We start from the raw sequence: 23,798 nt of genomic DNA, 5'->3' as shown, positions 1-23,798 counted from the left end.
ACATTCTTTCTTTCCCTCTGATGCCCTTTTTCCTGGCCATTAGCATGGGACTGTTTGCTTGACTTTCGAAGAGGATCACGCAGCGGCTGATGCTATAAAAATCTGACCTGCAGATTGCCTCTCAAATGTTTTGGAACAGGGCTTGGTGCTAGGAGACCGAGAGAAACAAGGAAAGATCCCCAACTCTTATCCCTTCCCAACTCACTGGGATGAGATTAAGCAGGTGAAGGGTTAATTGGGCTGGCATGAGAGGGAGAGAAGTCCAGAGTTTGGAAGTTCCTTTTTGCAAGAGCTAAGGCATAAATGAGTGATAATATTGTTGTTTTTATTGTTGTTTTTATTGTTATTTTAAAGCTAAGTGTATTGTTTTAATCTATTAATGTAAACCGCTCCGAGCCAAACTGGGAGTAGCGGTATACAAGTCTAATAAATAAATAAATATAAATAAATAAACAAATAAATAAATAAATAATATGTCATATAACATGGGATAATCTTGCTTCCTTCCAGCATATCAGTCACTGGCTGCATCTACACTGTAGAATGAATGCAGATCGACACTACTTTGATGGCCATAAAATCATGGGATTTGTAGTTTTACAAGGTCTTTATCCTTCTCTCCTAAAGAGTGCTGATGCTTCACCAAATTACAACTCTCAGGATTCAATTGCATTGAGACAGGGTAGTTAGGTAGTGTCAAACTGCATCAATTCTATAGTATAAATGCATATACAGTAGTCTCTCACTTATCCTACATTTGTTTATCCAACGTTCTGGATTATCCAAAGCAGTTTGCCTCCTTCCCTGATCCACAGCTGTTCCTTTAGGCAGCAAGGATTGAACTTTTTATGGATTTAATTTCCGACAGTGTTGCTACTGTAAGTTCATTTTATCCAATTCTATCTTTATTTGTCGATTTGTTAGTAGCCAATTTTTTTAGACAATGTTTTCAATATATTGCGATGTTTTGGTGCTAAATTTATAAATACACTAATTACTACATAACGTTACCATCTTTTGGATTGCTTTTTCTGTCGATTTGTTGTAAAACATGATGTTTTTGGAGCTTAATTTGTAAAATTATAATGTAATTTGATGTATAATAGTCTCTCCCTTAATCCCTCTTTATTATCCAACATTTTCGCTTATCCAATGTTCTGCCGGCCCGTTTATGTAGGATATGTGAGACTCTACTGTATATACCCTTAGAGTCTATACTAAGTTATAGCATTGTGACACCAGTTCATTTTCTATGGCATGGAGTTGTAACTATTGATACTTTAAAAATAATTTCTATGGGTTCAGATATGAGGCTGACCTGCTACATACGAGTACAGGAAGGCAGCCCAATTCCCCAAAATAACAAACTGAAGAGCAGAACAGGTGTATGCCTTTCCCCCTTCTTTCTTTCCAAAGAAGAATGAGGTTCCCCACTCCCCTATTAAACACCGGAAGGACCGAAATAGGAAGCTGGCGGGATCTGCATAGTTGGGATGACTTATGGGTCACTGCCATTCCCAAGGCTCAAGTGACATCTGTGTTTTCCTTACTGAAAAGGGTGCTGAGCTATGACCATGAGAAATAAACGGGAAGGAATGTGCCTTATCTCCCAAGGGAATGCCTTTGTCCTGGTTGTGGCTGCATGGGTGCTCAAGAGGATCATCATCATCCCCATGGGCCTTGTAAAACTACATCCCCATGATTCCACAGCCCTGAGCCTAGACAGTTGAATTGGTGTCAAACTGCATTGGTTCTACAGTGCAGATGCACCCTAGGACTTTTGGAAAGCAGGGTTCAAATCTGGATGACTTTGGGGAAAAACATGCTGTGCTAACCTCAAAGGTAGCCAATGGCAAATAATAATAATAATAATTATTATTATTAACTAACACTGTCCGAATTTTTAGCACTGATATCAGCATGGAGTTTGGCTTGGACAAATGTTCGACAGTGGCATTGAAGAAGGGAAAAATCATTGAAAGTGAGGGCATAAATATGCCTAATGGCCAAACAATAAAGTGTCACCAGCCAGAGGCCTATAAATATCTGGGCATATTACAGCTGAACAACATCAAGCATGAACATGTGAAGACTGTGGACAGTAAAGAATTCACACAAAGGGTCAGAAAAAATCTCAAAAGCAAGCTCAATGGAGGCAACACCATCAAGGCCATAAACACCTGGGCCATACCTGTCATAAGATATACTGCTGGTATCATAAATTGGACACAGATGGAACTGGAAAATTTGGACAGAAAAACAAGAAAACTCATGACCATTCATCATTCACTGCACCCTCGCAGTGATGTTGACCGGCTATATCTGCCTAGAAGATCAGGCGGCAGAGGATTCTTACAAGTAAAACAAGCAGTCAAAGAAGAAGAACATGCCCTGGCAGAATATGTAAAGCAAAGTGAAGAACCTGCTTTGATTGAAGTCAAAAATCAGAAACTCCTCAAAGCACAGCAGACAAACAACCAGTACAAGAAAACCGCACTATAAACTAGAGCTGACAGCTGGCACAACAAAACATTGCATGGAAAATTCCTTGACAAAATTGAAAGAAAAGCTGATAAGGAGAAGACCTGGCTATGGCTCACGAATGGGACCCTGAAGAAGGAGACAGAAGGCCTGATCCTTGCAGCCCAGGAGCAAGCCATCAGAACAAAGGCAATTAAGGCCAAGATCGAAAAATCAGCTGATGACCCAAAATGCAGACTGTGCAAGGAAACCGACGAAACCATTGATCATCTCCTCAGCTGCTGTAAGAAAATTGCACAGACAGACTACAAACAGAGGCACAACTATGTGGCCCAAATGATTCATTGCAACTTATGCCTCAAGTACCACCTGCCAGCAGCCAAGAACTGGTGGGATCACAAACCTGCAAAAGTATTGGAAAATGAGCATGCAAAGATGCTGTGGGACTTCCGAATCCAGACTGACAAAGTTCTGGAACACAACACACCAGACATCACAGTTGTGGAAAAGAAAAAGGTTTGGATCATCCCAGGTGACAGTCACATTGACGAAAAACCACAGGAAAAACTCAGCCGCTATCAGGACCTCAAGATTGTACTTCAAAGACTCTGGCAGAAACCAGTGCAGGTGGTCCCGGTGGTGATGGGCACATTGGGTGCCGTGCCAAAAGATCTCAGCCGGCATTCGGAAACAATAGACATTGACAAAATTACGATCTGCCAGCTGCAAAAGGCCACCCTACTGGGATCTGCATGCATCATCCGAAAATACATCACACAGTCCTAGACACTTGGGAAGTGTTCGACTTGTGATTTTGTGATATGAAATCCAGCATATCTATCTTGTTTGCTGTGTCATAATAAAATAATAATAATAATAATAATAATAATAATAATAATAATAATAATAATAATAATAATAGTGCAGTTTTCTGGCATTGTATATTTCTGCCACTTCTGTGACTGTTAATTTGTATTTTGATTCCGTAGCCCACTTGTCGATGGATGTCCAGAATCAGCAACATCCACAGCGGTCCTTTTTATCCTGGGCGACGACTGAGCCAGTATAGACTTCGTTTTGGTTTGATTCTCCATAATACATCACACAGTCCTAGACACTTGGGAAGTGTTCGACTTGTGATTTTGTGAAACAAAATCCAGCATATCTATCTTGTTTGCTGTGTCATACAATAATAATAATAATAATAATAATAATAATAATAATAATAATAATAATAATAATAAAGAAGCTGACAAAACCATTGATCATCTCCTCAGCTGCTGTAAGAAAATCACACAGACTGACAACAAACAGAGGCACAACTAACTATGTGGCCCAAATGATCCATTGGAACTTATGGCTCAAGTACCACCTGCCAGCAGTAAAGAATTGGTGGGATCACAAACCTGCAAAGGTTGTGGAAAATGAACATGCAAAGATACTGAGGGACTTCTGAATCCAGACTGACAAAGTTCTGGAACACAACACACCAGACATCACAGTTGTGAAAAAGAAAAAGGTTTGGATAATTGATGCTGCCACCCCAGGTGACAGTCGCATTGACGAAAAACAACAGGAAAAACTCAGCCGCTATCAGGACCTCAAGATTGAACTTCAAAGACTCTGGCAGAAACCAGTACAGGTGGTCTTGATGGGCACACTGGGTGCCGTGCCAAAATATCTCAGCTGGCATTTGGAAACAATAGACATTGACAAAATTACGATCTGCCAACTGCAAAAGGCCACTTTACTGGGATCTGTGTGCATCATCCGAAAATACATCACACAGTCTTAAATGACTTGTGATACAAAATCCAGCATATCTATCTTGTTTGCTGTGTCATACAATGTCGTTGTATCAATAATGATGATGATGATGTTTATTTATATCTCACTTTTTATCCATAAGGAGTCTCAAAGTGGCTTACATTAAAAGCATTACACTACAATTTAAAATATACAAATATTTAAAAAAGTATTAAACATCATTAGTATTAAAAACCGCTGCTGAACAAGGAATGGATTTGCCTTAAGGTTGCCCTAAATTGGAACCAAGTTGGAGACACACACAAGCAACAACAGTAGTCAATAGGATGATGGTCGGGAGAGATAGCCACCAGTTTATGACAAATGCGGAAGCAAAGTTGTGAAAACACCCAACCATTCTGCTGATGGCTGAGAATTTGTTCCTATTTAGACAATGGTTAAACAATGGCAACAGAACAAGGATTGGCCTGACTATGGCTGTGAAATGAACCCACTAAGCAATAAAAACCTGGGCAGATAAAGAACTAATTTGTTGTCAAAGGCTTTCATGACCAGACTCACTGGGTTGCTGTGAGTTTTCCAAGTTGTATGTCCATGTTCCAGAAGCATTCTCTCCTGACATTTCACCCACATCACCCACATCACAGTTACTTGGGTGTAAACTGCAGAGAACATTTTTATTTATTTATTTATTTATTTATTTATTTATTTATTTTTCAAACTTATATGCCGCCACTCCCCTAGGGCTCGGGGCGGCTTATAAGAACCGGCTAAAATCAACAATTTAAAAACATCTTTAAAAAATATCTTAAAACATCCTAAAATGGGGTGCATCTGCATTGTAGAATTAATAAAGTTTGACACCACTTTAACCACTATGGCTCAATCTTACAGAATCATGGGAGTTGCAACTTTAGACATTTTTTATCCTTCTCTGCCAAAGAGTGCTGGTGTCTCACCAAACTGCAAAGCTCATGATTCCATGGGAGCTAAAGTGGGGTCAAGCTGCATTGATTAAACAGTGTAGATTGATGTACCCATGGAAAACACTTCTAAGTAGCTATAAAAATCGTCATATTTCAACCATGTTTTTCATAAGTTTGGATTGTCACAGCCTTGCGGAATATCACTTTCAAACCATGTGTTTCCCATTTGGCAGCCATCTGACCAGATCGGCATTCCTGTCATTCATGTTCAACACGCTTAAGCAAATAAGAAAAAAAAAAAAGACCGAGCTTTTTTTGGACGCTAGTTCAAAATTTGCTGGGTGGGTTGGTTCCCCCACCCATTGCAGGCTGACCTAAACTTAACTGGGTTTACCAAGCTTTGCTTAGTCCGGAAAGAGAAAGAAACCTTTAGTTGCATAAACAGCTTGGTAATGGGAAACACAGATCACTTTATGAGGCTTATGTTCCCTCTTAAACAGAACCAAAAACTGCCTTCTGGCATCAGAAAAGGCCCAAGGAAAAGGATTCCAGATCAGAAATACTGGATTAGCATGTAACAAGACAAAGGGGGGAAAGGAAGAAGGAGAATTTCCTCAACGATTAAAATGGGTTGACATGACCTGGAGAAATGGCTTCATTCTGCTGGATGTCAGATGCTTCCAGAATCAGCAAACTTTTGAAAGGGGAGAAGCGGGTGGGGGGCAGCCAGGGGAATGCAGCTCACAAAAACACTAGGATATTATTTCAGATGAAGGGGCTGACTTTTAAATTACACGTCATCTGGATGGAATGGGCTGAGAAACACACTCTGCCCTCCCAGAGGTTGCTCTTTAGGAATTCAGGTTTTTAGCCTGAAGGTTTAAAAAAAAAAAAAAAAAAGAATGAGCAAATCAGGAAGTTAATCATAGCAAGGGGGGCAAAATGAGAAGAATGAAATAGAAATACAACCTTCCAATACTAACACATTATTTTAAAAGTGGAAAGTATTAACTGGTTTACTATTTGTTCTTCTTTGTCAGTCACCTATGGATTCTAGCAACTGAATCCATAGGTGACTCTGACAGCTGTCGCATAAACTAAAGGCTAGTGCTTTTTCAATCCATCTGATATCGGGGACTATCAAGCAAAAAGTGGGTGCTAAAAAAATAGCATACAAAAGCTAACTGGCATAACTTGGGGATCACAACCAGATACACTTTGCTACTCTGCAGTTGAATACGCATGAATACTTCTCACCACATTAAAACAGTGGATGTGGATCTTAATGAGACACGATCAATAAATAAATAAACTGGGAACTGCCAATTCACCTTCCAATGCGCCAAGGATCAGTATCACATGGGTGTCATATCACTAGCGTATGCTCACAACTTCTACATCTGGCCCATGATGCCATTTCATGTGGCCTTCCAGAATGATGCTGGGCTATAACTCCCGTATTCCTCATCACTATTATAATGACCAGAACTGAAATTATCACATAGGACTATTTATCTAGCTATCAACAGACCTATCACTAGAAGTTTGGAGTTATGGCTTCCATCATCCTTTACAGCACATTGCCTCTTATTAAGGGTCACAAATTCATTGCAATGCATTATCTCCAAGCTCTAGCTGTGTTTATATAGCCTGTTTTACACCAGGGCAGACTATTCATTCAGCCCAGTTTGCTCAGCTTGGGTTGGCAGCAGCTCTGCAAATTTGGACTGAGAAAGGTCCTTCCGTCACCTGATAGTTGGTCATATTTCTTCCTTTGAATTGATGGTTCCAGAACTATTGAATGTGAAGCATTTGCTCTACCACCGAACTACGACCTCTTGCTTCCTTTGAATCTGTTTGATCTTTAATAGCAGAGACTGACCGCAGTCTATCAAAAGTGCTCAGAGTCCAGCTCTGAAGAACAAATATTCCTCGGAGTCGTGTTTTGGACTCGCCTTACCACAGCGTCCAGGAAGTGGATGCACCGCAGGAGCTCTAGCCGGGTCTCGCAGAACTGACGGAAGAGCAGTCGGCCAATGGGCTGCTTGTCACAGAGGCTGTTGTAGTCCCGTTCTGAAAGGAAGAAATGGCAGAAAGGATATTCTCACAAACACGCAGATGTAATGCAATGGGGAAGACTTTGGGCACATTCCGCAGAACGAGCAAGAAGTTGTTATTATGCAAGTTATGGTTTATTACATAATAAGTTACAATCTGAATTCATTATTTATTATTGGCTTATTAGCTGACTTAAACCATATCTTTTTGTGGCACCCCAATCCACAAGGCTGATTCCCTCAGGTGCCCACCTTGAAGCCATGCTGTCAAAAGGGACAAGAAAGCACAGAAAGGAAGAAGAAAACCAGTTTCTGTGTCTGCCCTCTTTCAGTACCATTAAATCATAGTTATTATAGACTATGGATTATTGTGACATGTTAATGTAACGGCGCTCCATGTAGTCATGCCGGTCACATGACCTTGGAGGTGTCTACGGTCAGTGCCGGCTCTTCGGCTTAGAAATGGAGATGAGCACCAACCCCCAGAGTCGGTCACGACTGGACTTCAGGTCAGGGGAAAACCTTTACCCTAATGTAGACTATAGGAGCCGCCTGTGGCACACTGGGTTAAACCCTTGTGCCAGCAGGACTGCTGGCCGAAAGGTCGGCAGTTCGAATTTGGGGAGCAGGGTGAGCTCCCGTCTGTCAGCTCCTGCTTCCCGTGTGGTGACATGATAGAAGCCTCCCACAGGATGGTAAGACATCGGAGTGTCCCCTGGGCAATGTCCTTGCAGATGGCCAATTCTCTCACACAGAAGCTACTTGCAGTCTCTCAAGTCGCTCCTGACACGACTATGGATTATTGTGACATTATTGTGATATGTATTCTTGTGCCCAGCTTAATTTGTGAACAAATTAATCCTTCAAACACTGGGTAACAAGAAGACAGGCAGGTGAGAAGGTACATGAGGTGTCTGCATACCTCCTCATACAAAAAGAAGTGGAGGATGATCAGCTACTAAACTATTCAGTGCTGAGAACAAATAAAAGAAGAGGGTTCAATTCACATATCAAGGAAAGCCAAGGTTAAAGGTAAAGGCAAAGGTTTCCCCTTGATATTAAGTCCAGTTGTGTCCGACTCTGGGGGTTGGTGCTCATCTCCATTTTTAAGCCAAAGAGCCGGCGTTGTCCGTAGACGCTGCATAGGTCATGTGGCTGTCATGACTGCAAGAAGTGCTGTTATCTTCCTGCCAAAGAGGTACCTATTGATCTACTCACATTTGTATGTTTTCATACTGCTAGATTGGCAACCACAGAAGCTGAGGCTAACAACGGGAGCTCACCCCATCTTGCAGATTTGAACCGGTGATCTTCCGGTCAGTAAGTTCTGTAGCTTAGCGGTTTAACCTGCTGTGCCACTGCAGCCCATAAAACCAAGGTTAAGGAGATATAATTTTGAATTGATGACTATAATATCTATATTGTCTATATTGATGTCTACAAATCATGGTTAGTGAGTGGTTGGCAAATCTAACTCAAAGCGATGGTTTACTGTGAATTTTCAATATTTATTTGCATGAAACAAAGTTTGTATACACTGAGCTATCCAAAGGTGAAGACGACACTCTCTCAGTATTGTGGACAATTTTGCAGTATTTTGGAATTCTGGATAAGGGAAGTTCAGTCTATATTTACATAGAATGTAAATTCTCAGAAGAGCCAGACGTACAGCTTTGTTGGTAAATAATGTGTCAGCATCTCTAATTTTTTTATTAAAGCAAAGGCTTGAAATCCTTTGACTTCTAGAAACTGTGGACAATCCATATGACCATCTGGGACATTCAGGACTTGAAGGCCAGAGCTAGCGAGTCATGATTTAAGATGAAAATTTTCTGATTTGGAAAAAATAAAATAACCTATCTCTGAGGTTACAAGCTAGAAGCCATGTCTCACTCCTGTTAATGAGAATTTCATGGATTGCACAGCTTCAAGATATCCACCTCGCTTGTCCCCTGCACATAGTGGAGGCGAACGACATATGAACCCTCTGGAAAGTGATACCCCCCTGCTCCCACCATAAAAATGCCAGTAGGTCGTGCATAAAGCCACCACGGCAGATGGTTCCCAGGGCTGCCTCCTTCCAGCGGCAGGCTCCACGCTGTGTTCAGCTGCGCTTTATGCATTCCAAGCCCGACCTCTGCTTCCCGCAGATGGGACAGGCTGGGTCATGCTGAGCAGTCCAGTCCAGTCCTGCTGCTTTTGGTCCCCTTTCTGAGTTTCTTCAAGACCAAAGAGGAAACCGAGTCCCTCGGCCAATCTGGAAACATACATCCCAGTACAGGACTGGGTTCTTTTCCTTGCACCCCTTGGAAGCAAACTGCAAATTTCATCAAGGGGACAGCTGGAGGTACAAGATTCAGAAAGGCACCTTTTTTCCATGTTTGGTGGTGCAAGGTTTTTGTAAAAATGTGATTACAAACAAAATGATTATTAATAAGGTTAAGAAAAACCCAGAAATATGTCCATCAGAACTATTTAGGGAGAGAATTGCTAAAAGGGATGTGTTGTTGAAGGCTTTCATGTCTGGAATCACTGCTTTGAGTTTTCTGGGCTGTATGGCCATGATCCTGAAGCATTCTCTCCTGATGTTTCACCCACATCTATGGCAGGCATCCTGAGAGGTTGGAGACTAGGCAAGTGGAGTTTATATGTATGTGGAATGTCCAAGGTGGGAGAAAGAACTCGTGTCTCTCCAAATATTAAAAGAGCCCAGCGTGGCCAAAAATGGATCAAAATTGTCCATTAAAATTGTGTGTGGACCCACTGTGTTTCTCAAACTCCTCATTGACCACTCATGCACTAAACTGTGGTTTTGTATGGTCACATGTTAACCATGATTGACAGTTACTCAACAACCATGGTCTTTATGCTCACACGCATGCTAACCATGGTTTAGCATTAAAACTGACAAATAATTTTTAAAAACAAGCTCATTATGAAGTCTAAGTAGGTATAACTGGAATAATTGACCATACGTTGTTGACCTAAGCAACCCGAAAGATAGTTGCATCTATTAAGTAGGAAATTTAGGTACCACTTATATGTGGAGAGGCTAATTTATGACACCATAAAAATCACCCAGCCGCCGTTGGAATGAGGAAGTAGCCGTCGCAGTGGATGATGAAGCAGCTGCTCCCCCTGTGGATACATAGCATACCCTCAGGAATCTGGAGAAAGTTTAAATTGCCTCTGCGTCTGTCTCTGTTCTATGTTTATATGGCATTGAATGTTTGCCTTATATGTGTACAATGTGATCCACCCTGAGTCCCCTTCGGGGTGAGAAAGGTGAAATATAAATACAGTAAATAAATAAATAAAATAAATATTTCTTGTTTACCAAGGTAAAGTAACAGCAATACTAGCAAGGCTATCAGATACTATGGAACTCTAGTCATTGTGCAAGATCAATTCATGGGGTTTCTGTCAAGCAAGTTCAGTGAGTTCTTGTGAAACCATCCACTTCTAGCCCCACATGCTGAGAGCAAAACCCATAACTCTTTTGAATTTGCCACTTACCAATGCTTTTCCGAAGGTCATCGCACTGGCTGATGTGCGGGAATTTGAGGATCTCTCTCCATTTCTTACTCCTTCCTTTCCGCTTCCCTCCACCTCCTGCAAAATCACAGACAAAAAAAAGACCAGAGGATTTACTTAGGTTTTGGAATATTACACCATTTTTAATGTCTCAACATTGCTGGCTAAATATTATCATCCCCTCAAGGAGTTCTGAGTGGTATTTGTGCAGACCCAGAAGTGGACCTACAAATATATGGGATTCACTTTGGGCAATTTGATTTATACGAGGATGGGTCAAAAAGTTTTGCCTCTGTGACATAAAAATGTTATGAATGAACATATAACATATAACAGTAGAAGTTGCTAGAGATAGCCTGAACTATCCTCTATACAAAACTACCGTTCAACATATTCACCATCAATTTGTACACATTGGTGCCACTGCAACAAAGAAATATGACCACATTTTTGCATTTCCACATTGCCAGAAGGCTCTTAGATGAAAGATGAGAGAAGCAATGTCAAAAAATAAATAAGGGGGAAGGAGACATGATCACAACAACTGGAGGGTAGACTATTTGTTCCTTGACTATAACTAGGTAAAAGCTCTCCTTAACACCCTTGACCTGTCCTTATAAGGACTGCACATCCCATTCTTGTAGCTGCAGCAGGTATGATCCATGAGCCTTCCATGAATGTTTCTTCTTGGTGACATTCCTGGGACTGTTCTGACAATGACAGACTGCTTTCAGAACGGAGCCTAGAGGCTGGAGGTGGTTCCCACTTCCTCCAAGAACAATGCTCCATCCTCTGGACTCACACATTGCATGCCATCTGGCTTCCTTATCTAGCCAGATGCCTGATCGAGACTCCTGGCTGGTCACAGACAATGTAGATTCTTGATGCTTAGGAACTTACTGGAGACAATAACACAGCCCTAGCACTTTTTTTCAGATTACTCTGTCTCTGTCTCTTTCTCTTCAAATGCACTCACAGAAATTTGCGGTAAAAAAATACAGGCTGAGCATCCTTTATCTGGAATTCTGAAATCCGAAATTGCTGAGATAAGTGGCTGAGATAGGGACATCTTTACTTTCTGATGGTTCAATGTACACACACTATTTCATGCATGAAATTATTGAAAATGTTGTGTATAAATGTATGTGCGTAAAGAGCAACTTGCATTACTTTTGTGTTTAGACTTTGGTCCCATTTTGAACGTATTATATGCAAATATAAGTACAGGCAGTTCCTGAGTTGCAAACATCAGACTCATAGTTAAGAATGGGGCTGAGAAAACAGGAAGTGAGAGAAATCTACCCCTAGGAAGGGAAATTCACTCCTGAAAGAGTTGTTGTCGTGGGGAAAAGATGCCTCCGCTGAAGCTTTATCTCCACACCTTGTTTCTACAACAAGCCAATTAAAAAAATGAAATTCTCACAGGGAAAGTGAGGTGAAATCTTCTGAAGGGGGAACAGGCAGCAAAGGAAACACTACAGGGCTGTTAACCCTTCCCTATACTATCCAAACCTTATATGTGTGTGTGTGTGTGTGTGTGTACACATGTATGGGCATATATCTACCGTGTTTCCCCGAAAATAAGACAGTGTCTTATATTAATTTTTGCTCCCAAAAATGCTCTAGGTCTTATATTTAGGAGATGTCTTATTTTTTTCATGAAGAAGAATTCACATTTATTGTTGAACAAAAAAATGAACATTTATTATATACTGTACAGTAGTTGTAGACAAACTGAATCCTATCAAGAATTTCTTGTTACTACCACTATTTCCATGTACAACAATCTATAGTACGTACATTTACCAAACCTACATGCTCTGGTGTTATTTTCGGTGGGCATGCTTCCAAACACAAACGGTGCTAGGTCTTACTTTCGGGGGAGGCCTTATATTTAGCAATTCAGCAAAACCTCTACTAGGTCTTATTTTCTGGGGATGTCTTATTTTAGGGGAAACAGGGTATATCTGTGGAACACCCTCCCCAAAGATATCCGACAAGTCCCAAACCTTTTGGACTTCAGAAGAGCCCTAAAAACATGGCTATGTGCCCAGGCTCTCAAGGAATAAATGATAAAGACGACATGGATGGACCTATGGATACAGCATGAGGTTTTCTGGACGAACAGATCTGATCAAATATTTAAAATTTATATACAGTAAAACCCCGCTCGTTCGAGCCCCGCTCGTTCGAGCCCCCGTGCAATCCGAGCAGGTGAACGGGGAGGGCCGCAAAGGCCCTCCCCATTCACCTGCTCGCTGGCGTGCGTGTTGCTAGGTAGATAGCAAGCTACCTAGCAACATGCACAGGGCGCTCACCCCTTGGGAGGTGGCCCCTGCGTGTTGCTAGGTAGATAGTAAGCTACCTAGCAACACGCAGGGGGCACCTCCCAAGGGGCGAGCGCCCCGTGTGTGTTGCTAGGTAGTATGCTATCTACTTAGCAACACGCACGACCGACTCCTTCGCCACGCTGGGCAGCGGTGTTGCCGCCCTGGCGTGACGAAGGAGCCGAGGCACGGGCGGGCGGGTGGGTGGGTGAACGGAGAGGGCTTTTGCAGCCCTCCCCGTTCACCCACCCACCGAATGAAGGGGCTTCGTTTGCAGCGCCTCCCGATCCAGCCTTCGTCCCCATGGAGAGGCCTCACCACGGTTGGGACGAGGGCTGGATCGGGAGGCGTTTGCAGCGCCTCCCGATCCAGCCTGCGTCCCGCCTGGTAATCCGAGTTATCCAGTTGACCGAGTTGAGGTCCGCCCATTTAACTTGGACTACCAGGGTTCTACTGTATTGTAATTTTATATTATATTTAATAGTTTTAATTGATTTTATGTATTGTTTGATATTGTTTTTGTGTGGGCATCAAATTGTTGCCATTGTTGTAAGCCGCCCTGAGTCCCTTTGGGTGAGAAGGGCGGGATACAAATGTTGGAAATAAACAAACAAATAAATAAATATATCTCTGGAGTTACAATTTAAAAATGTACCTGTTCTGACTCACATACAAATTCAACATCAGAAAAAACCTACAGAACCTCTCTTGTTTGTAATTTGGGGGGCTCAAACCCACAATACTTTTGGGTCTTAAACGTTTCAGATAAGAGGTATTCAACCGGGACACACTTTAGAGACTATACATTACCAGTCCTCGAATAACTGCAACGGCTTCCAGTATGTTTGTCAGCTCAGATAAGGCTTGCTCTATAGCAGAGGTCCCCAAATCCGTGGGATGGATATGGCCCTCCAAGGTCATTTACCCACCCCCTGCCTTAAACATTAGACTTATGGTAGTTACCCTGAAATGACTTGAAGGCACACAACAACAACAATCCTAATTAACTTGACTCTCATCTGCCAAAAGCAGGACCATGCTTCCCATTGAAACACTGGTACGTGTATGAAGGTTAAAATTGTTCTTCATTTTTAATATTGTATTGTTCTTTTATAGTTTTTGCCCTACAAATATGTGCAGGGTGCTCTGTAGCATCAGTTCGATTGTGGAACTCCAGTGAGTCTGGCTTCATAACATTATTATTATTATTTGATGCACAATAAGATTAGTACACAGCAAACAAGATCACTATGCTGGCTGATGTACTGGATCATACGTCAGACGCTCCCCAAGTCACTATGTGATGTATCGGCAAATAAAAAAACAATGGTAACCTCTATAGGTATCATTATAGTTGTTGTTATTATTATTATTATTATTAAACGGTTTTAAAATATTACTTTGGGAATCCTGATATGAAGAAAAACAAAAGGTATTCAGCCACAGTGAGACAATTACAGTAGAGTCTCACTTATCCAAGCCTTGCTTATCCAAGCTTCTGGATTATCCAAGCCATTTTTGTAGTCAATGTTTTCAATATATCATGATATTTTGGTGCTAAATTCATAAATACATTAATTACAACATAACATTACTGTGTATTGAACTACTTTCTCTGTCAAATGTGTTGTATAACATGATGTTTCGGTGCTTAATTTGTAAAATCATAACCTAATTTGATGTTTAATAGGTTTTTCCTTAATCCCTCCTTATTATCCAAGATATTTGCTTATCCAAGCTTCTGCCGGACCGTTTAGCTTGGATAAGTGAGACTCTACTGTACTACTATTCAAAACTATTTACAAATAATAGCAATATCAACTAACAGCAGCAAACGAGGATACTGGAAGTGAGTATGTGTAATTGTCACACAGCCTCCACATCTTAGCTCACCATGCATTTTCCAATAAGAAAATATTGCGAAGCTGCAGAAGACCAAAGAACAGAACTTCATGCCACTTTGCAGAATCTGAAAGCGGTGGATTGGTTACCTATCTCTAGTATTATCTTTAGATTTCTACAAAAAGCCAAGCATTGAAATGTACAGTGTACGTGAGCATGAAGGGCTATGATAATATCTGTGGCTTATGTAGTCAAAGAAACTCAGATGTGCCCAAGACAGGTTGCTGTTGCCACATCCCTTTCCTTTTTTGGATATTTACTGAAATTATGGTAGGGGTCTGCATGGGCTGGTTGCCTTCCCTCTCTCCATCCCTTATATTCAAGAGCTAAATGCCTTGTTTATGAAGTAATCCCACTGGGTCTGTGATGTCAGCTCTCCTGACTCCTCAGGGCTGGTTGTTGGCCAACAACAACGTCTCCCCTTGACCAGGCTGCCATCCCAAAAGGAATCCATGACATCAAAATAAGCAAACAGGAAGCAAGGACTCCGTCGAAACCTCATCGGTTGTCCCTCACCTCACCGGCAGCGTCCAAGCATGCCTCACGCTTGCACAGACCTTGTGGAGAGCCCTTGTCTCTCTGAGCCCTCCGGGGAGCAGACTGGGCAAGAACTTCCTGATGGAATCCATTCACTTCCTCCTGCATGAATAGGCTGAACGTCAGAGCTGGAACTGGTTCCTCTTGGTAAACACCCAGCCGACGAGGATTGCATTCATCTCTACGGCTGCTTCTTTCGGGGGCCCACCTGCTCTGTCTGGCTGAAGGCACCCGTGAACCAAATGGGCACTACAGCTACTAACTGAACTGCATAGAAAAAGGGCATTGGGATGGACAACTGACTAATCTGGATGGAGCGAGGAGATCTGGGTGCTAAGTCCTGCCAAGACTATCACATTTGGCAATCTTGATGGTCATCCCACATCTTGAAGACAGGGCAATTTTTAGCTGGCTACATTTCTACATGCACCTTTCTACATTATATTCAAACTGCTTTCAGATATAATGATAATAATAATAATAATAATAATAATAATAATAATAATAATAATTTTATTTTATTTTATACCCCGCTTCCATCTCTCCTGGGGCACTCAGGGTGGCTTACATGGGGCCGATGCCTGGGCAAATACAATAACAAACATAAAACAACATCAAATAATAGAAACCACGTGCAAATAAAAATTAACATAAAAGTAAAATAACAAACATTAGTAAAACACAAGTTATAACACAGCACTAGAATCATAAAAATGAACTGGGCAAAAATGTGCTAAGTGAATTTTGTAAACAAGAGGTAGTTAAAAGTGCTATAAGATCATGGGAGAGCACCTTGAAGTGGGGTGAACCCTGTGGCTATATCGGCGAGATTAACGATGCAAAGGTACAACAGATCAAGAAGGAATCGCCGGTATGAAATTTATCATACAACTGGGCAAAATCTTTTCTTCCATGCTTTGAAGCACTGCCACATGCTTTCTCTAAATATTCAAACCAATTTCAAGGGGCAAATCAGGATTCACATGTGCATCTGAGCTTCAAGGAAACATGAGTCCACACCCTTTGCAATTCCAGAAAGCAACCTTCAGGCAAAGAACGGTTTAGAGAGAAAGAGAGAAGCAGCACGCAAACCAAACCCTGATGTTACAGGACAGTACTGACAGGATGGAACAAATTGCAAAACTGAGAAATTCAGCTTAGATTTCTCAGAATCTTTCAGATCAGATTTAAGCCGTGCCTTGAGGAAATCAAGGGGGACCTCCCTTTTCTGATCTCTACTTTGTTTCATTCAACAGCAACTCCTAGCAACAAAGCGCAATTCTGATTCTCTGCACGATACTCCTAGCACATATTGTCTTAGCTGTCCGGTGTAGCTATGTTTCCCCACTTTGCCTCCAGCAAACACACAACTTCAGAGTATTCCTTGCTTAAGAAACTCCTTTGGGATTTATGTGGTATCCATTGGTCAACTTAAAGACACACATAGGCCCCTTCTACACTACTATGTAATCCAGATTATCAAAGCAGATAATCCGCATTATCTACTTTAAACAGGATTATATGAGTCCATATAAGCCAGTTAAAAGCAGATAATCTGTATTTTATATGACAGTGTAGAGGGGGCCATAGATAAAACCTCCAGAATGTGTCAGACAGTAATAATATAATATAATAATACACTTTATAATACACCCAGAAGAGATTACAGGGTACAGATATGGCAACCATTCAATGCCGTTATACAACTGACAACACAGACAGACAGTACATAAACAGAGACAAGGCTTCCCTCTTTTTTCATCTCCGGCATCTGGAGGTTGTGCTCGACTCGGCCATGGCGAGGTGGTGTTACTCCGTTTTTTCACGCCGAGGAGCCTGTTGTCCATAGACGCCTTCCTGATCGAATTGTTGGGATGTCTCCAGGGGCGCCGTTTTACCTCCCTGACAAAGTGGTAACTATTTATCTACTCACATTGCTGTTTTTGAACTGCTAGGTAAGCAGAAGCTAGGGCTGACGGCGGGAGCTCCCCCTCTTATCGGAAAAGGAACCATCCTCTTCTCTAAGTAGAGTGGAGAAAAGCAAGAGCTAGCCCAACCCAAGGAACTTAAAAGAAGCACTCATCCCCTTCAACTCTCTCCACCGTGGTGCAGTTTCTGGACTGTTTGAATGCCTAGTTGCGGAAATGCCAATGTTGGCCAGAGGCAGCCATTGATGCTTTCCCCTCTTTATGGAATCCATAATTTTGTCCTCAACATATACATTAGTGTGTGTGTGTGTGTATCTTTGTAAGCTATGGGGAAAAAAATAACAACTTGAAATTCAAAATAACTGCCTTGAACCCTACTGAATTAGCAAATGAGAATACTGTTGACCACTGACTGGACAGGATCAAAGGTATGTCCTTATGAAGAAAGCAAAGCCCACAGTAGGGCAGGGACCCACAACTGGCATCATGCCCCAAGAAGTAAATAAATCAAACAATAATGGCTCCTGTGTGTATGCACATTCACAGGAAGCTCACCACTACATCAAGCACTCTTTCTGTTCCATTTCCCCTTTTGACCCAATGTTATTAAACTCCCATTGTTACTATACAAACATATTCTCATCGGCTTTCAGATTGTGGGTAGCTATGGGGAACGATTTTCTATAAGGAAGCATCACATCACTACTTGGAAGAGCCCTGTTTAAGGAATATCATTCCCCAAGAATGTACTATCCTATAGGCGACAATACAAATGTGCAATGACATCATGAGCTGCCCGTTAATCATGGTGCGTAGAAATCGCATCAAAGACAAGAAATGTGGCAAGAAGTATTTCACAATTCCCTCCTATTGCAAATTGGTCACAGGGACATGGTTATAATTCTTGTCATCATGTGGGGAGTCAGTATGGTCATATGTTTTCACACATAATTTAGTTATTTTTCTTCACGATAAACAGTCATCTATAGGAAAGGGTTTTTAAAGCAACTTGTGATGGGAGTGGAACAACAAAATACTGCGTAAGTGCCAGGATCTGCCTCAAGGAACCATTTCAATGGTAGGTTTATTACTCTAGTAGCAATTATTTTGGGTTTTTTTTGTTACATTAACACCTTTCCAGAGCATATTTCATGGGGAAGATCTAGTTACAATCTTTGGCATCTCCATTCAAAAAGCCCCAGGTACCCGGATGGGCAAAGATCTTTGTGCTCAGACTTTGAAGAAATGCTACTATGAGTGAGGGGCTGTGCACATTAAGTCATGGTAAGAATACCTCTTATGCCAGCCAAAATTACTTTTAAGTTTGATGTACAAACCCTTATTTCTTTGGAAATCTATAAACATACACACATATCCTTCTTTTAGGTTTTATGTGCAAACCATTATTTCTTTGGAAACCATAGTTTGTGTATATATGTATGTGTACAAAATATCTGGAGCAGTGGTTCCCAACCTGTGATCTATGGACCACCAGTGGTCCCTAAGAACTAAAATATGGTCAGCTGCACCACTGTTACTACACTGTTGCAACAAGAGCGATTGGTCTCGCAAAACCTTCTTATAGTGGCAAGGCAATGGGGATGCCAGGCGGGGAGAGGCTGACAACAAGCCTCCTGACTGTTGCTTCTCCTCCTCCTCCTGAGCAGAGCCGTTCCATGGGGCATCTGGAAACGGGGTGCCTTGGTGTCTTTGTTTTTAGGCCTGTTCCTGGCATGATTTGGGGTGCTGATTCAGAAAACTGCATTGGATAGACCACATCAGCTCTAGATTATTAAATATGGTTTTCTGTGGGTGAGCAGATGGTGACTACTGGATGGCATATGTTCTGTATCAGAAACTAGAGTCCAATTCCTTGCTGTCTTTCTTTTCAGGGGCCCCTTCCACATAGCCGAATAAAATCCCAAATTTTCTGCTTTGTATCGGAATATATAGCAGTGTGGACTCAGATAACCTAATTCAAAGCAGACATTGTGGGATTTTCTGGCTTTATATTCTGGATTATATGACTGTGTGGAAAGGCCCACAGACTCATAGAGTTGGAAAGGACCACTAGGGTCATCTACTCCATTTGCCATGCAGGAATATAGAATGAAAGCATTTCCAGAGAGAAACCCAACCTTTACTGAAATAGTTTAAAAGATGAAGGGTACTATAAGAACAAAAGTTATTTCTAACATTTTCACTGCAATCTCTTTTCTTGTAATTTAACTCCTAAATTAGAAAAGACTTGAGAGCACACAACAACAGGGTTTGATGTTGCAAACTGGAATGAAAGATGGGTCCCAGAGCAGGCAAGACCGAATATAACTGACTTGGTTCACTTGCAGCAAGGATGAAACCACCAGTGTTTGGAAAACATATTTAACTACATTTCAAACCTTTGCAGAGCTGCCACGGAGTAACGTGAGCTCAAAGCATTTGGTTGGGAAATCCAGGCCTGTGGCTTTTGACTGTACTTACGCACCACGAGCTTGTTCCACGGGCTTTTGGATTTCCTCTCCCTAAGTCTCAACAATAGCAGGGCTTGTGCCTGCCAACTTTTCAGAGCAATCTCCTCCTCCCAGCCAATGGCACCGTCTCCCTCCTTGCAAATGCGGAACCCTCAAGGCCCCTTCCTCCCTTGCATTTTAATGGGAGAGATGATAATGATCGTATTAAGGGCTATTCATGCCTCACTTCTGTCGTCAGCACTGAGCCTCGATAAGAATGTAGACGTCTGGAGCTCTCATAAAAAAAGAAAGAAAGAAACGAAGTGACATTCCGCCATATGTTTCAAATTGATTTTAAATGGGAAAAGGGTGGGCACCACAGATTCCGCCACCCTTTCCTCCTCTTATTTTGATGTTTTGAGGGCCTGGTTATGAACAACACAGGCCTTCCAGGGTGGGGGACTGCAAGCACTGGAGTTGGAGCAGGAATCAGGTTTGGCCCTAGACATTTTTCAAATGTCAAGGCAGCTCATTTCCATTCCATGAACCGAAGCTGCTTGGATTGGCGGCTGAACCTTTTCAACATTCGCAATGGGAAAATGCCCATTCTCATTTTAACCCGAGTTATACCTCTGGCAGGTATAACCTCATTTCACCTTGATGGAAGAACTGCTGCTTTGCAAACAGGAAAATATAATACAATAGGTCTTGTAGGATATATAGTAGGATTACAAGCTGTGAGTACAAGCTTAATGAATGACACCACTAAGATATTTTACTGGGTCGCAGGTTTTATCTACGAAACCTCAAAGCCATGTATAAATATGTGAAAGGGTGTCATAAGGAAAAGGGAGCAAACTTGTTTTCTGCTGCCCTGGAAACTAGGACTCGGAGCAATGGGTTCAAATGACAGGAAAGGAGATTCCACCTGAACATTAGGAAGAACTTCCTGACTGTACGAGCTGTTCAACAGTGGAACTCTCTGCCTCAGAGTGTGGTGGAAGCTCCTTCCATAGAAACTTTTAAACAGAGGCTGGATGCCATCTATCAGAGATATTTTGACAGTGTTTTTCCTGCACTGGATGGGCCATGTGGTCTCATCCAACTCTATTATTCTATGATTCTATGACCCAGATCTAACAATCCTAGATTGTACACACTACTGGCTTAATTCTCCACAATCTTGGGAAATATTACTTTTTTTTACTATAGTGGGCCCTGTGGGATGGAGAATTGCAGAATGTTTATTACGACTATAGATCCTTGAATCCTCATCCAGCAAAACCAGCTATAGTCCAGAAAAGTAACCATTCCAAACTCTTGCCCTCTAATTCCCAAAGAAATGTGGCCCTTGGTATCCCCTTGTTTTGGCCCCTAAGCAACCAAAACCCTTTCCTTTTTTCAAAAGGAAGGGGAATTATAATACCAAAAATCCCCATCATGGAAAGATTTGGCCCAAAAAAACGGTAAATTCTCCAAGTTCTGCCTCGTTTTCTTACCTTTTTTTATCTGATTCTAAAATCTCCCTTCTCCATAGTACTGAAAACAAATAAAAATACAGTCCTCTAGAGATTTGATCCAGGATCTCCTGGATCTTGCATAGCGTAGGCTGATAAAAAAAGAGAAATGGCACCATACAGGGAAATTTCAACCATTCAATAACGGTGTTTCCATAGCTAATTCTTATCTGTGACAAGCAAAGGAGAGGGGGAAGATGGCAAAGATAAAGACCGCAGTAAATACTAGAGAGATGCTTGTGTAGGACTCTCCTTACGTTCCTCCACAGTCCCTCAGAGCTGGACAGGTTAATGACCCGTGTTAATGACATACTAGCTACGTCAACTCTGACGCCTACATTTGCCTGGGATGGACCAAGGGAAGCTGAGGAACTGCCTGCCTCCTGAGTGATAAAGCAGAGCTATCAGCAATTTGGAGGTTTAAAGGGCTTCCGATATTTCCCCTTGCTCACTTGTTCATATTAACAGAGGTACTTAATATGTTGTGACTTAATGGAGGAGTAGGGAGACGACGACAAAGAAAACTGAACTGCAACTGATCTGGAACATGAAACATGTTGGGTGGAGGAACCTTGGGATTTAAAGTCTGAGAAAAGAAGTACAGTAGAGTCTCACTTATCCGAGCCTCGTTTATCCAAGCTTCTGGATTATCCAAGCCATTTTTGTAGTCAATGTTTTCAATATATCGTGATATTTTGGTGCTAAATTCGTAAATATAGTAATTACAACATAACATTACTGCATATTGAACTACCTTTTCTGTCAAATTTGTTGTATAACATGATGTTTTGGTGCTTAATTTGTAAAATCATAACCTAATTTGATGTTTAATAGGCTTTTCCTTAATCCCTCCTTATTATCCAAGATATTTGCTTATTCAAGCTTCTGCCGGCCCGTTTAGCTTGGATAAGTGAGACTCTACTGTATTCCAAACAGCAGTAGCTAGATGCCACGCATAAGACAAACATCATTATAACCAATAGCACTGGTAGTAAGAAATTGTCTAAGCAACTGATCAATTAATGTCATCATATGCATTTCAAGACCACTCATTCAGCCTAGCTGTTTATCTTTTGTTCCTGGTACGTGTTCTTGGAAGATGGGCTGTGAATGTGCACATATACATTTTGGAATCTATTTCTTGCCCGGCCTCAGATTGCACTGAAGTGCTTAAGAAATTCTGTCCCTTTTCATATGGGATGAGATTGGGATACTATGATACAGAATTTAGAAAACATTAGTTAAATTTAAAAGTTTCCATTCCAACGTCCCATTTCCTATAAATACAGATACAGTTGCAATTCATACAAAGCAACTTTTTTGTTGTTCAGAAGTAACCAAATTGTTATCTTATAGCTGTTTGTTTATCACCTCTAAAAGGTAAAGGTTTCTCCTGACGTTAAGTCCAGTCGTGACCAACTGTCATGTCTAACTTTCAGCTATCCTAGTGCCATCATTATCCCATTGCCAACACGTTTACCAGACAGAGTATTTATTCAACCAGACAGAGGAGAAGGAAGAAAGGCTAGATGACAATTAGAAGTCTTTGTATAAAGAAGCTTCTTCATCAGAGCTTCTGTTAGCTAAAATATGTTTGCACACATATGACAATTCAATTCTGACATGAAACCATTCATCACTCAAATTTAGGGGGAAAGCACATTGTGGCCATGACTTGGATGAATTTTGGTGACTTTAAATTACATCTCAGATTTAAAGCCTAAGGCAAAGCCTTCAGTGTATCCCATGACTGGGATGGTCTTTGTAGAAACTAAAAGAATTCTTTTAGTAATAGTCTTTTTGCAGTTATTTTCAAGCGGGTGAGGAAAATCTGCAGGAGACACATGAGCAGACGGACCATCTCATGCTCCAAAATCTTCCTTTCCCTTCCAGCATAGGGTTCCCTGCTGTAAACAATTTTGATTGTGGCAACAGAGTAGGAAGAAAAGGATAAGGGAGAACTTCACATTAACTCAGAGAACCAGCATGGTTATAACGTTAGAATGATGACTGGGGAGGCTTACCAACTCTTCCAATTTGGCAGGGACACTTTTTGGGTGCTCCTAAAATGTCCAATTTTCCGTCTCCTCTTCCCATTTATCTCTTTTGTTCTCAGCTTATTCTATATACTCATGTATGAGTTGAGGGCTGATTTTAGGACCAAAATTAAGGATCTTGATATGAGCCATGGATAAGTTGATTTTGTGTGTGTGTGTTTCAGGAGTGACTTGAGAAACTGCAAGTCACTTCTGGTGTGAGAGAATTGGCTGTCTGCAAGGATGTTGCCCAGGGGATGCCCATTTTTTTTATGTTTTACCATCGTTGTGGGAGGCTTTTCTCATGTCCCCACATGGAGCTGGAGCTAACAGAGG

General features: G+C 41.5%; 1 protein-coding gene across 4 annotated transcripts in view; it reads right to left on the bottom strand.

The window, feature by feature from the left end:
• The window catches only part of LOC100554970 (G protein-coupled receptor kinase 5), a 67,270-nt gene that overhangs the window by 20,082 nt on the left and 23,390 nt on the right, over positions 1–23,798 (bottom strand). For 3 of the 4 annotated variants that reach the window (XM_062961123.1, XM_062961122.1, XM_008119668.3), the window contains exons 2-3: positions 10,748–10,843; positions 7,135–7,247 (exon numbers count right to left, since the gene is read on the bottom strand). In XM_062961123.1, the coding sequence (XP_062817193.1) occupies positions 7,135–7,247; positions 10,748–10,843 (209 nt within the window). Of the gene's footprint in view, positions 1–7,125; positions 7,248–10,747; positions 10,844–23,798 lie in introns of those variants that run through there. The other variant, XM_062961124.1, reaches the window with a different exon arrangement.

Source organism: Anolis carolinensis, unplaced genomic scaffold (genome assembly GCF_035594765.1).
Source record: "Anolis carolinensis isolate JA03-04 unplaced genomic scaffold, rAnoCar3.1.pri scaffold_8, whole genome shotgun sequence".
Classification (NCBI taxonomy): Eukaryota; Metazoa; Chordata; class Lepidosauria; order Squamata; family Dactyloidae; genus Anolis; species Anolis carolinensis.
Note: the sequence above shows the minus strand (reverse complement) of the source record. Positions and strands in the feature narration are given on the sequence as shown.